General features: G+C 41.3%; 1 protein-coding gene across 1 annotated transcript; it reads right to left on the bottom strand.

Annotated features, from left to right (window-relative positions):
- Window positions 1-308: 308 nt before the first annotated feature.
- Window positions 309-14,229, bottom strand: slc2a15b (solute carrier family 2 member 15b). The gene is made up of 12 exons (XM_084567439.1): window positions 14,074-14,229; window positions 13,084-13,182; window positions 9,725-9,885; window positions 9,478-9,602; window positions 8,929-9,074; window positions 8,291-8,423; window positions 7,901-8,088; window positions 5,624-5,734; window positions 5,070-5,171; window positions 4,552-4,627; window positions 3,281-3,408; window positions 309-1,099 (listed from the first exon to the last, which is right to left on the bottom strand). The coding sequence occupies exons 1-12, from the start codon at window positions 14,116-14,118 to the stop codon at window positions 878-880; spliced, it is 1,536 nt and encodes a 511-aa protein (XP_084423565.1). The 5' UTR covers window positions 14,119-14,229; the 3' UTR covers window positions 309-877.
- Window positions 14,230-14,622: the final 393 nt, after the last annotated feature.

A 14,622-nucleotide genomic window follows, 5' to 3' on the forward strand; every position in this document is an offset into this window, starting at 1 on the left:
TGAATATATTCAATATTTAGTTTTGCGGGGCTGACAAAAATGATCCATCCGCCCCATAATGGTTACTAAATTGACAATGAGATGACTGAATGACATCTGACCCTTATTGAAGGATTTGTTAACCAACTTATAAAGGTTGCACTAAAGGGTGACTTATGAGATACTTCTAGCCCAGTTTTAGTCCTGGTGCTGCCCTTTGGACTGGGATGGAAGGGGATCATCCCAGGGGATTGCAAGTGTTGTGTTGTTTATGGTATTTTAAGTGAGAGGCCACGGTGATATTTCACTTTGATTTTAATTAAGTATGGGAGCAGCTTTGTGTTCCAGCATCACCACAGCTGTGAAATAAACATAGACACCAGAGGCAGTGGGGCTTTGTATATCATGGTGCAGCAGGGTTTACTTTATATACACGAAGAAACAACACAGACAAAAAAAACAAAAAACAATCATGTTCAAACATATCTTTAGTGTCTTGTAAAACAGTTAAAATGACTGAACAACCCTGTACAGCTGAGATACATTGATAAATTATATATATATTTTAACAAAAACATTTTTTGTTTAGTTTTTCATGTCTCTCTTTAATCAAGAGTACTGTTGCATTGCTGCATGCCCACTACCACAAATTCCTTCTTTAAGCCAAGGGTGCATTCAAGATAAGTGAAACTACTGCAGAGGGTAAAAACTCTCCATAAAAAAAGCTTTAAGATGCCAAGAGATGGCACATAACGTACACCAACAGAAAAGCCCACATATACGTCTCTGCGATTGTGTGCATTACGCAGACTTCTTCACCAGAAGCAGCAGATCTCGTAGGCACAGTTCCTACATCATCAACATGTCGGTCGAGCTCCTCTTTCCTGCTGGGCTCTTCTTAGCCGTGCTGGGTGATGGTTTGATAGCCATTCATCATTGCCATTTTCAGATGACCGTTGGCCATCACCTCTTCTTCAAGGATGTTGTTCCTGGCGGCGAACATCTGGCTGATCTCCACGAAGGTTTTGTTCTTGGTTTCAGGAATGATGAAGATGGTGTAGAGGGCCACTCCCAAGCAGATGGCACAGAAGATCAGGTAGCAGTAAGGACCTGTAGCTATCTGTGTTGAGAGGACACAAAATAATGCATGTGAATTTGAAGAAACCAGACTTTAAAGTAGGAAAGGGGCCCATGGAAAGCAACAAGGAAATAGATTCCCACCTCAAAACTATCAGAGACATGAAATTTGGGCTAACATGGGATTTTTAAATCAGAGAAAGGCTGTAGTGGAGGTTACAAAAGAAGATTAATCCGAATGGTGACTCAAAAACAGGTCTTCGAAAGCAAAAATATTCATTGATTAATTAATGATTGTTTAAGTTTGTTTAGTTGAACAAGCCAACACTCAACACATCACTGCATATAAGACACAAAGCAACATTAGCGTTCGCTTAAACCAAGATTACCGACAACTTGGTGAAGGCGGGACCAGTATTCACTCTCCCTTTGACTTTGGTCTTCACACACGCAAAAAGAAAAATTGTCTGTCTGCTATTTTTGGAAAATAATGGAAAGTAGTTGCTTTCTTTTCCTGGAAAGAAGTAAAACTGTAAAACCAAAACAATTAGCTAAAAAATGCTAAAACCTTCAGCAGAATGAAAGTCTAAAGTTGGGTAGTATTTACCAGCCCGAATGAATGTGGACTGCCACGTTCACCGTCTGCAAAACAGCTCATTGTCCTCTATACTTTGTGGCTTGGAACAACACTGAGGACGTTGACAGACACCAAGGTCACGGTTTTAATTGGTAATTTTATTGATATTTGGGGAGTCACCTCTATTCAAACAAAACCACACGGCTCATATCATAACTGTCAGGTGTTTGGCACTGTAATGGCAGCCAGGGGAGAGCCTTTATGCAATGTCAAGATCGTCAGTGCCAACTGGAATGAAGATTCAAATGAGAGAGAGAGAGAGAAAAAAAAAAAACGTTGGGCACATAACATGTTCTTTTCCAATTAATCTTACAGTATTTTGGATCCCTCCATTTTTGGTCATTTCAGGGTGACGATTTCAAAAACCAGTTGAATACGGAAAATTACATCTCTAAATTCAACCTTGTGGCTACATTCACACAGACACTAGTATTCTCCTAATAATCAGAATAATAGCCTGAAGAATAAAAATGTAACCACCTCAACCTGACCAGACTACTGGCTTGATCTGAGGGAACTTTCAATCAGACTGAGAGGGGTGGTTTAAACCTTAGATCAAGGGTGCCCACATTTTTTTGGCTTGCGAGCTATTTTTACAATGACCAAGTCAAATTGATCTACCCGTATATATATATATATATATATATATACATATATATATATATCCCTAAGTCATATTAATTGTCAGTGTTAAAAGCTCTATCCATCTTTGTTTTTATTTTTATCAAGAAAAATTGGTGCACTGCACCTTTACAAAAATAGCACTGTCTCTTTAAGACGGTAGTCTTAAATTGTTGCTAGTTGTGCATGGGTGTGGATGTGTGCGCTGAACTGAGGGCATGTTGCAAGTATAAAGTAAAAATAAATAGAGATGAACGTTTGTCTTGCTGTTTGTTTTGGAGGTGCAGCAGATAAATGATTAGACTAAAACATAGATCTAAAACATTTTTTTCATTGCCACGCGATCTACCCGCACTACCTTCGCGATCTACCGGTCGATCGCGATCAACGTAATGGGCACCCCCGCCTTAGATAATCTGTTAAATATAGAAAGGTCAGCTCCTAATCACCATGTCAATGGTTGTTTCTCTCAGGCCGGAATAAATCCATTATTTCTGCGGATGTTTGCCGCACAACGAGTAAACATCATGTGAGATTACATGATTTCAGCAGGGACAGGCACATGGAGGTGGCAAAACAAGCATTTGAGTGAAGCAGGAACTGACGTAGGAAGCAAAGTTGAAAGCATAAGTTTTCTGTTGACACCCTTGATTTCAAGAATTTAGAGTTCTTAGTAAAGTTGGGAATAAAGCAAACATCTTCTGTAATGTTTCTGACAGATTCAGTGTGATGCTTCACAGCAGGAAGAATCTCTTTGTCAAAAGAAGTTCTGTTATGACTAATGTTTTGGGGCATGTACACACATTCAGTATGTGTCATCAGATTATTTAAAGTCCGTGTAAACAGTCAGGTTGGAATCTCTATTCAGCGTCATCATATCAGCTGTAATCGGGCTGAAGAAATGTTGTCCATACAAGTGTAGCCACTGTACCCAGAACTGTAAAGTGAATATGAGTTTGCCCTTACCTCTAGGAAGGGAAAGACAAAGCCAATGGTGAAGTTGGACAACCAGTTGAGGCAACCAGCCACGGTGTAGGCAGCAGGTCGGTGAGACTGCTTAAACAGCTCTGCAGTGATGAGGAAAGGCACGCCGGCTGTAGAGAAGGAACATATTTCTATTATTTCTCGGACGACAGCAGCATTGAATCCATTTGTCGGATGTAACAAAGCATCCCGTCAGAGTACAAATCACATTTAATCACTTAGTACTGCTGCATGAATCTATTGTGTGCTGTGAAATTAACATCAGCGTCTTCATTCATTAATTACTTGGTCAATATTCCCCCTCAGGACTATTCATTGGCAGTCATTCAAACATAAACGGGAGATGATAAAAGAATTGATAAACCCTCCTCAAGTTCACGTGCAATTATATTACACTCATAGTTTTCCTCGCGCACTTCATTACGAGTTCGTTATTACTCAGTAATCACGCACTGACAGGAGAGGAAGGTGTTCGTCAAGTTTGCAAAATTCCCCAACTCCAAACCGCAAGAAACAGATCAGCTTAGCCAGGACTAATGCAATTCATTAGTCTGATGTGCATGATCTGCGAGGTGTTGTCTTAGCTCTAAACCCACGATTCTTCATTGTTAGAAGTGAAGGCTATGAAGGAGAAATACGCCTAAAAGCTCTAATGATCCGCCTTCCGAATGATGTCTTCATTATCTGAGCAAGACAAAAAGGGTTTAATACTGTCAAACCAATAACAAGGCCATAATTTGTCAACATCAGCCGTGTGTATGGGAGGGGAGCGTCAGTGCGCAAGCAAGGTTTCATCTGAAGGAAAGCGTATTCATCACAGCTAGCTTATGAACAATGAGCCATTAAAAGTCTAATTGCAGCAACAGAAATCCTTGCGCGCCGAGGTATAGATTTTGCCGGCTTGACGAATGACGTTATGTAAACCAGATTCGTTCCAATTCATCATCCTCGCAGGTCCGCTCTACGTGGCTCCCAACGTTGTAAACTATTGCCTCTTAATTCACTTCGCTCATCTCATCCAGTGTACAAATGACTGGGAGGATTTCCTAATTTACAAGACTAATGAAATACAATATCTCTTCACAGTCTGAGGAGGGCTGCTGGTTTTCAGACTTGGTGCCTGCTATTGTGCAGCCTTCCAGCAGGGAGCAGTGTTACCTTATACACTACTTACATCTACTACTGACTGACTGTGTTTGAGAGTTTTCATAGGAGATGCAGAGAAGGTAGATTGTTATCTTTTTTTTTTTTACCTGGACCTATGCAGAAGCCGGCAATGATTCCAACAACGCAGCCCACACTGATGTAGCGCATGAAGGACAGCTGCGCCTGCGATTGGTCAAACACAAGTCATGAGTTTAAAACACCGACACGCAACTACACCCAATCATTCTGATGATATAGAACACATTAGGAGTGTGATTTGTGACATGTGGGGCTCCTGACACTCATTTCATTATTAAACACAAGTAAATTATTGCTTGTACTGTTATAATTACAAAGAAGGCAGTAATGTGGCAACCAGTGGATTTCTAAACTTCCCCAGTCTTGCAAGTATCTGGATTTCTATTCTTATGTGTGTAAATTTGTAGAGGATTATAAGGTGAGTGTTTTTAAAGGGACCTAATAAAACATTAGACACCAATGTCAGTTTATGTAAACTGAGTAATGTCCTCAGCCCCTATTAGATCAACATCCTCTTTGCCTTAATCTGCAAGTCAATATTATGTGATATATTCGTCCAGCAGCAGGACATCAGATGAGCACGCACCTGGAAGAGGGCGGACACAGTGATCCCAGCGCAACAGACTCCCATGAAGAGAAAGCCGCCGATAATCAGAGGTCTTCTGCCCAGACGCTCGATAGTAAAGCACTGAATTAGGGAGAGAGAAGCGAGACTAGATGTGAGAAAGATGTACGCAGACAGTATACGCTCACTCTGGTGTAGTTTTATGTGACATTCAGATCAACAGTAATTAGCCTGCTGGAAAATATCTTATTCCATCTTTGATGTGTGTGCTGCATGGTAAAATAATACATAAGGAAAACAGCAATAGATATTTAGAAGTAAATTAGATTTGTCACTTTTTGTTTCGTTTATTAAAGCATTAAAAACTAGTTTGCAGTGACCTTCCGTCAAAGGGCCTTTACAGAAATGTACAAAAGACAAAAGTAAAAATCCACACAAAACAATAACACAATAAATTCAACAAAATATAAGTTAGAACTACCTGATTATTAATGATTAAATGGCTGATCCTCTTAGAAAACAGCTTACAATAATCCTAGATATCCTAAAGTTACAGTATGTTAAAGTCTACTCACCCCCAGCATCCCTGAGATGACCTCAATGGCGCCAGTTCCCACCGTCGTGTACTGAATATGAACCTCTGGGATTCCTGCGTTCTTAAATATTTCATTTGTGTAGAACCAGATCTGAAATCGACAGCGACATGAGGTTTATAAATATGATGAATACGTCCGACTACAGACAGGCAGTCACGGTGAAAATCAAAGTTTGTCTTGTTTTCTTAAGGAGCCAAACGGCCGCTCTGCTTGTGTTGGTGCGTCCACGCGATTCATCATAGAGACCATTACCATCAGGCCGGCCATCACTCATGCATTTGAGGTTCGGCGTTTCATCACTATGGACTCCTGACAAGTGCTCCCCCTGAAATTAATTTGTGTATCCTCATTAATCACACTTTGCTGATGCAACATCCATCATTGATGAGGTGTGGACAAGATCGGGATTGGCGCTGTTAAATTCTGTCTCGTTGATTTAGTAACCACATATACTGTACATACATACGTACAGCATTTCATCAACATTGCAGCATGGAAGTATGCACACACACTCCTCTATCGAAGCAAATAGCCTAAAGCTACACAAATATTCACTGAATACATGATAGCCATACAGTATCACTGATCTATCTAATAACTGTCTGATATTTTTCTTTTATAAGCATTAAGAATATTCTAGGTAAGTAGAGAAATTCCCCTTTTCAGATATTTTTTCTTGGTGTTCTCCTCCCCTTTGCCTACAGTGAGCTGTCCACATGTAGATGTGTTTAAGTCAGTTCAGCAGAGAATCTGCACTATAAATGATACTTGAGCTACTCCATGTCCGACAAGTGTTCCATTTTTTCAACTTGAAATCCACCACAGATTCTCTATATGCTATGACTGACCATTTAATTACATAAAGGACAGCATCATCTGCAAAAGTGCAAATATGCCACTCTAATGACCCCGAAGTAGACAGTTGTCTTGATAAACCTTTTTTTCCCCCCTTCTCTTCTTGGACCAATTGCAACCATAATATCAAAAAAATAAGTTTTCAGATCTTCAACACAGGTTTGTTAAAATGATCTTCATGTCTTTGAGGCTCAGCTTCAAATTGTGTTATTCTTTAGAAAACCACTGAGGTCACTGGTTCTCAGAAGGCCTACAAGCTGTTTTAGCTGGAATTTGCTGCCTCAGGGAATCTAGGGACTGTGCTTAAGACGATGAGAATCTACCCCTTGCTCAGTGAAAATGCCATCATTTAATACGAGTACAATGGATGTTACTGAGAAGGATACTTTTTCTTTTTTTTTTTTTTTTTTTTATAAAATCAGTCTGTTTAGAAAGTCAGCCTGGATATTTATTTGGGCCCCGAGCATACAGCTGATGAAAAGCAGCAGAGATGGGAAAAAGATATCCATCAGAGAGAGGGCGAGGCTGCAGCTGCAACACTCCATGTAGACATTTCAATACAGACTGTGCAAGTAGCACAGCTTGGCATTCTCTATAGGGAGGCATTTACTATATTTTATTTTTTTGCAACCGCAATCGACATCCACATAAAAAGTGGCAAACTTTCCCTTTAAGTTTGGTTTACCAAAAACACAACAAACCTCACAAATTCAATGTGTTGGAATCAGAAGACCTGTCTAAGCACCACTGGCATCTTCTTAAGCAGACTGTTCAGCAAATAACTACCTTCAGTTCCCAGACTGGTATGCTATCTTGCACTTTTTTCTTATTGCTTGTGTGGCCCATTTTAAAAACTAGAACTCCATACTATAATATGAGAATGGCCGTTTTCAAATTGAAGGACCCACTGCCTCCACCAATACATGGACACTGGGCTAAGGAGGTCATGCATTCCGTTTGGTTACACAAGTTTCTATGCTGAGTTAGAAATACAGTAAAGTTCTTCTGCATGTTTGAAGCCTTCCAGTGCTCTTGTCTGAAGCAGCTGGGACACAGAGACTCAGCGGGGTGTTCTCCTGCTGGGAAAATGGTGCTAGCTTATGTGTCTGCACGCCTAGAGCTCCCATCCACATGAAGCAATGAGTACAAGGATGTGTTTGACGTTATGTCCGGATGGGTGGACCTTGTTATGTGAGGTAACACAGACAGAGAAGACCAGGGGATAATGAGGCGTGGTCACATTGCCCCCTGCTTAGCCATTCAGGGGGTGTATGTGAAACTGTGATGTATGGACAGATGGGAGGTGCACAGCCGGGAACTACAGCAGTATAAGATCTCATTTTCATACAATAACTGCACAGTTGCCGCACATGTGAGTGCACATGCAACAGAGCCACTCACCGCATCAATTCCTGACAGCTGCATGCCGATGTTTAACACCATAATGGTGATGACCTGCCAGCGGACACAGCGGTCCAAGAGCAGACTACAGACAGACAGGGTCTGGACGGAGGACAGAGAGCGCTGCTCCTCTTGCATCTCCTCAATCTCAGCCTGGATGTTTCCTTTAGTACGGAACCACTTCAGGGCTAGAGAAGAGAAAGAAACAGTGGACCCGACATCAGCAACAATCACAATACCAGCACATCTAGTTTTGTGCCGTCATTTCTTTTTCTTCTTCTAAATTTAACAGTCAAGTCGTACAAAGGTTTGTGGGACACTCAGGGATCATTTGAAGTTTGAGGAATAAATAAAAATTCAGGTAAGAAGATGAAGAATACACTCTCTAACCTTTGATGGTGGCGTGCACATTCTCTTTCTCTATCAGCAGGTACCGTGGACTCTCTGGAAACCATGGCAACAGCATTAGCTGGACCACGGTAGGAAACACTATCAGGGAGAGGAGCAGAGGCCAGTCCTCTTCCTGTGTGGATAGAAAACATGATACCTTAACAAAACAAACATATTTAACTATTCTCTGTAGTAGATTTATAACAGGCTAAAAGGACAAGGGGGAAACATCTTTATCACATTTCTTTTATATTTGTGTGTACTAAGTTTTGTATAGCTGTTCCACATATTGTACAAAAGCATAACCTGGCCAAGTTTTACAGATACAGGAAGTAAAAACATGAATAGAAGAAGAAGGCTGAAAGATTATACCGACTTGCTATGTAGTTGTTGTCCAGTTATAGATAAAACTTCTTCACTTACTACGTAAAGTAACTTATTAAAGCCTTTAAATTCTTTGTGAAAGTGAGATCAGTGAACTTTTGTTATTGAAATAGTTCCAAGCTCAGGTCTGGGAGGAGAAACAAGCACTGGAAATATGCATCAGGTGTCAAGTATTATCAAAAGATTCAGGATGGACAACTCAGCCCAGACAGCAGTCAAGGTCGGGCAGAGGTTATACGCCGTGATGTCAGTACCTTTCCCAGGAGTTCAGAGAGCCCCAGGACTTGAGCGATGAAGACTCCGAGACAAATGTGGATGCTGGGAACGAGGCCCAGGAAGCCTCTTAGGTTCTTGGGGGCAATCTCACCGAGGTACATCGGCACCACACTGAGAGAGATACCTGTTGAAAAACAAATGCAATTAAAAAAAAATACATAAATAAAAAAATAAAAAAACAGTACCATTACGATATTGTTTTCAATAATAGCTGGGTTTGTCAGCAATGAATGTTAAGATCTTATTTTCAGTTATACACAGGATGTTTCCATATATTTCTATATAAAACTGAGTTTATTAGCAAGTACAGAATATTATATTTAGTGGTTATACACTGCCTGGCCAAAAAAAAAAGTCACCACCTGGATTTAACTAAGCAAATAGGTACGAGCCTCCTATTGGATAATTACTGCATGGGTGATTATCTTTCAGCTGGCAACAAGTTATTTGACCCCAACTACTTGATAAATGAGAAAATAAATACACATTAGAATTTATTTGGTCATCCAGGAATCAACCAGGCCTACCTGAGTGTACTCCTGTGATGAAGCGACCAATGATTACCATTGCAGGACTTCTGCTCCACCTGCTGAAGCCCATCAGAGCTCCTCCTATAAACACCAGCATGGTGATTCTCACCAGAGTCCCTTTCCTGTTCCAACACAGAGAGGCTCTTTGCTTACTCAAAATACTGGACATTGGTAATTGTCAGAAGCATAGGTTAGTGGCATTTTACAAGCATCCATGACACACACGATTCATCCACACACTAACCTTCCATATTTGGTAACAAGCTTGCCCACCAGGAGGGACCCGACCATCCCACCAATGGCAAAGACTGAGACAGTGAGGGAATACAAAACGGTGAGATGACCCTCATCTAGGATCCAGTCGTAATTTTCTGCCATCGTCTCATTATAGAAGCTTTTGATGTACTGGTGGCGAAGAGAAAAACCTTATGTTAACATTTTCTAGCAGAGAATTTTTTTGCCATTTATTCTTTCTAATAAGTTCCATTTTACCTTTACAAAAGACAAAAATATACACACTGTAGTACGTGAGTGCATGTGACCAACCCGTCAAGTTATTATTGAGTTCCTTTTTTGTTCAAACTCATAATAATATTTGTAGTGAAGACTACGAAGGAAGTCACCCTTTAGTTGACCTTTGTCCTTTAAATAAATATATACACTATTATAGAAAATATCACAATTTCATCATGTTTGTCCTGTATGTGGAATATCATCATAACTAGTGCAAGACTAAGACTGGAGGTTTTGTGTGAAGCCTTTAGAAAGGGGCCACACTGTTTTGTGACTGTACATAGATGGCCATAGCTTCTTTGGCATCACCCAAATGTTTCACCCAAGATTTTTATTTATTTATATTTTTTTTTTTTTAAATGTGATAGCTCTGGACATTACCATCCAGCCAGGGCCTGACTCCACTCTTATCTCCTGGCTAATTCAAAAATGGGTAAAGAGGTGGAGTGTGACAGAGCAGAGGCTGGCAGGTGACGTCTAGGTAGCTAGTGACCTGAGATTTAACCCACCTGTCACTCAAAGCAACATTGACCATAATTATGTATAATTTTAAGCCTAAATATAATTACAGGTGACTTTCATAAAACATATTCCCTGGACAGTGTCCATAAATAGGGAAATTAGCCAAAATATTTTTTTGTAAAACATGTTAACTTCCACAGTAAAGTTTGAAACTTTAACATGGAGGTCTATGAGTCACATTTGGAGCCAGCCTCAAGTGGGAATTCAAGGAGCTGCAATTCTTGGCACTTCTGTGCTGGCTTCGTCTCTCAGCCCAAGCTGCTAGATTTTGTAATGTTTTGTAAAGACCACAGTCATCAGTTCATCCTCGAGTCCAAGTGAACATCTGTAACAAATTTGAATTATTACCCTCAAAAGATTCCCCAGATATCGCGTTCACAACACTGAAAGGAAAGTGTGGAAGTATGGAAGGATGTACAGAAGCGTGGATGTCACCTTGTACGCCTCTTACTGACTCAGTTGTGCCATGTGACAACACAGTTCATTCATATTTGATCATCTGACTACGGGATGTTTGTGTTTTGAGTTCGTGTGAGGAGGAGTAAGTAAATTAGGTGGAAGAACAGCTGGTGAGTCAGCACCAAATGCTGAAGTTTCCTCAGAAGAAGAACGATGCCGAGTACAAAGAGCATTCAAACTACGTCATGTTGACTTTCTGCCCTGCTCCCTAATACTACCTGCCCTTCACCTTGAGCCCTAAGTTAAATTACAAGACCAAGGCACTGAATCAAATTCAGAATTACTGACACAAAATGATTCCAAAGATTAGAAGTCACATTGAAGCTTAGCTGCTCTGACACTGAACAGCGTCTCTTAAACTGTGACTGTCAGCTCATGATAAACAGCTGAGGAAAATTAGCTCTCCGTCTTAAACAAATGAAACGTGTCACTATCTAAATACACTTATTCTCGATCTCACCACGAGTTTGAAGAGAAAACTGATAAAACCATCCCGTTTATACACCAACTATGGAGTTTGGAGGATTTAGGGAAAGGGCTGAAAGCTATCCTGTGTCATTTGACATTTGCTATGTCGAGATAGAATCTACCGTAGCGTGACTTCCTAGTGGTGGGATAAGAGGTCTTAAACTATCATGTAGACAAGATGCTTCAGTAACAAAAAGTAGCTTCCTAGACAGTAGATACCAAGCCTCCTGCTCATGTCAATGTCAGTGTTGTCAATTTATTTCTAAACAAAGGGCTGTACAGGGTAGTAAATGTATGTAACAGCTCTCATCAGTGAATAAAGATCCCAAAAAAGAAGAAGAGGATGTTAAATTTTGAAAGTGAGCCATCATGAGTTGAATGGGCTTCAGGCTAGAGGGGCTGTTGCCTCCAAAGAACAGTACATGTGGCTCTGAAGCTCACATGTTTTGATGCGGGGCTTTCCATAGCAAAACAGGAATGGTTTAACGGCTTAATCGCCTCACCGCAGCAAATTCAACATCTTAAGGAACAGCCCGGGGCACATCAAGTATTAAAATCTGCAGAATATCGATGACAAGAAGTTCATGCACAAGCCCACATGACTCCACGTGATATATTATCTGAACTTTACGGAGTCTGAGATTATTCTAAGATAATGCATGAAAACCACATGGTGGTGCAGTGGTAGCTGTCGCCATCAGCAAGAAAATGCAAACCCGCAAGCCGGCTGGTGTCTTTCTGTGTGGAGTTTCATGCTCTCCCTGTGCCCATTTGGGTTTGCTCTGAGTGCAAGGGCTTCTTGCTCCTTGCTTCTCCCTTCCCTCCCTTCCCTTCTCAGGTTAAAGGGGAACTACTGTTTTTTTACAACGTGGACCTTATTTCTGGCATAAAATACGATCGTTTACTCACCCATTTAACTTTTGTGTAATTCGTATTCCTTCGGGAGATATTTAGATCTGCGTATATCCATATAGTGGGAGTGACTGGGGCACCGAAACGCAGCCTCTAAATAACGCATTAACTCCTGCGAAACTCGTTCATTTGACCAGTATTTTGTTATTGTACGCTAGTGCTATTCCCCATTGAGTCCGGAGTTAGCTGTCATCATCATCCGGGGTCTGTAGATTGACCTACAGACCTGTAGACCTGTCTTCTGACCTGAATGATATCATCTCTGAGCGCTGCACGCACCCGCGACGGTCGACTTGTTTACCTGTAATTTGCTACTGTTATGGTTCGTCCACAACCTCAGAATCGGAAAAATTTTCAGCCATGTTGCAAAAAAATTGTTTCGTTAGAGGCTGCGTTTCGGTGCCCCAGTCACTCCCACTATATGGATATACGCAGATCTAAATATCTCCCGAAGGACTACAAATTACACAAAAGTTATATGGGTGAGTAAACAATCCTATTTTATGCCAGAAATAAGGTCCAGGTTGTAAAAAACAGTAGTTCCCCTTTAACTGGTGATCAAAATGGCCACAGGTAGATGTGGGATGGGAGTGCTTGTTCATCTCTCTCTGCTTTGTGATAGACTGGCAACCTGTCTCACCCAGCGAGAGTTGGTATAGGCGACAGCTCCCCTCATGATAGACAGGTCATAGATCATGAATATTTAAATCGTGCAGCGGTGTCACAAACCTGCGCGGGAGAGTTGACGACTGCCAGATTGTAGCCGTAGAGCATGGAGCTGCCAAACGAGGCCAGGAAAGCCGCCGCCAGCAGCGACTTTGTGAGTTGCTGCGGAAAAGACGAGGAAGAGCAACACAATTTCTTTAAACAACTACAAAAAAATAACCAGCTGAACAGCATTTTACTCCTGTACCTGTCATAAATGGTATATTATTAAATAGAAGTCACCATGATCAGGGATGTACATTTACTGAGCAACAAATGTTTGCATTGAGGATGGTGGCAGCTCAAGTTTTCTCATGCTGGGTACTTTAGTTGGCCGTCCAGAGATCACATGACAATAACTCCCCTCTCTGTAAAGAGACTGATACAGCCTACAGTGTTTTCATTAGTAATACCCTGAAGCTACCCTCTTGGCTGCCATCCTAAATTCCACACACTGAGCTTTGCTGACCTCCAAGGTAAAGATCACCAGTGTGTTTGAACTTCCATAGCTTTGAATGGCGCATGTAAGGAGCTGCTAGATTACCACACAACCATCCCACGCCAGAAATAAAAGTTTACTAAACCTTACATTCCTATGTGCCTATTGATATTCTGATGTGAAAACATATGTTGTTAATGTGTTACCATAAAGAGACAGAGGACTAACCCCCTGTCTGACTGAACAAGAACAGCACAGTTCTGTAGAGAAACCTAATTTAGCTTCTGGAGAGAGATAAGTGGACTGCACGTGAAAATGGCCCACAGCACACAATGCAGGTCAGTCAGCTTCAATTTAGGTTGATTATGTGTCAGATGTGCTGCTCTTCACATGTTTGCACTGCTTCAGTCAAAGAACTTCTCAAGTTTAAGACTTTTGCTTTTAACTGAAGGAGGCTCTTTTGTGTGAGCAAATATATATATATATATATAGTTCAGTGAAAGATATTAAACTTTGAGCAGAAAACAATACCGCAAAGCAGGAGACTGAATTAAATCAAAAGTGTTAAAACTCACCCCCTTGACTTTGGCATCGTTTTCCAGCAACAGTTCCTCCGCCATTTAAGTCATGAATAATTACACTCCCTGTGTGATCTGCTCGTTAGAGGTGAGGACAACTTTTCAGAAGTCTTCACTCTGAAAAGTTGTCTTCACCGTTGCGCCTGGAAGCCCATTTGTAGCTTCCAGGCGCACCGGTGTGGCGCAGGGGAGGCGGTGTCGCGTTGATGGGCGGAACTGACGAGTTAATCATTTCAGTCCAATCATCCGAAAGCATGGCACAGCGGGGGCCGTCCCAGCCGAGATCCGTTTCCACGCCGGATCATCGGCGATTACATGAGTCAAGAGGGACATCCTGGGCACCAGAGTCTCCACACTTGTTATAATAGCCTGTGACCAACTGTGTCCAGGGGCGTTCTCAAGATAGGTAAACACATTGGGCTTATGGCCCCTGGGGCACCACCCAGCAGAGGAGGCGAGGCTTTCCCCACTGTTCTGCACGTTTTTGGAGGAGCAAAACTAACTGGTTCTATAATGTAAGATTATAACTGATATTTTGTTTCAGTT

Source organism: Chelon labrosus (genome assembly GCF_963514085.1).
Source record: "Chelon labrosus genome assembly, chromosome: 2".
In the NCBI taxonomy this organism is placed as follows: domain Eukaryota; kingdom Metazoa; phylum Chordata; class Actinopteri; order Mugiliformes; family Mugilidae; genus Chelon; species Chelon labrosus.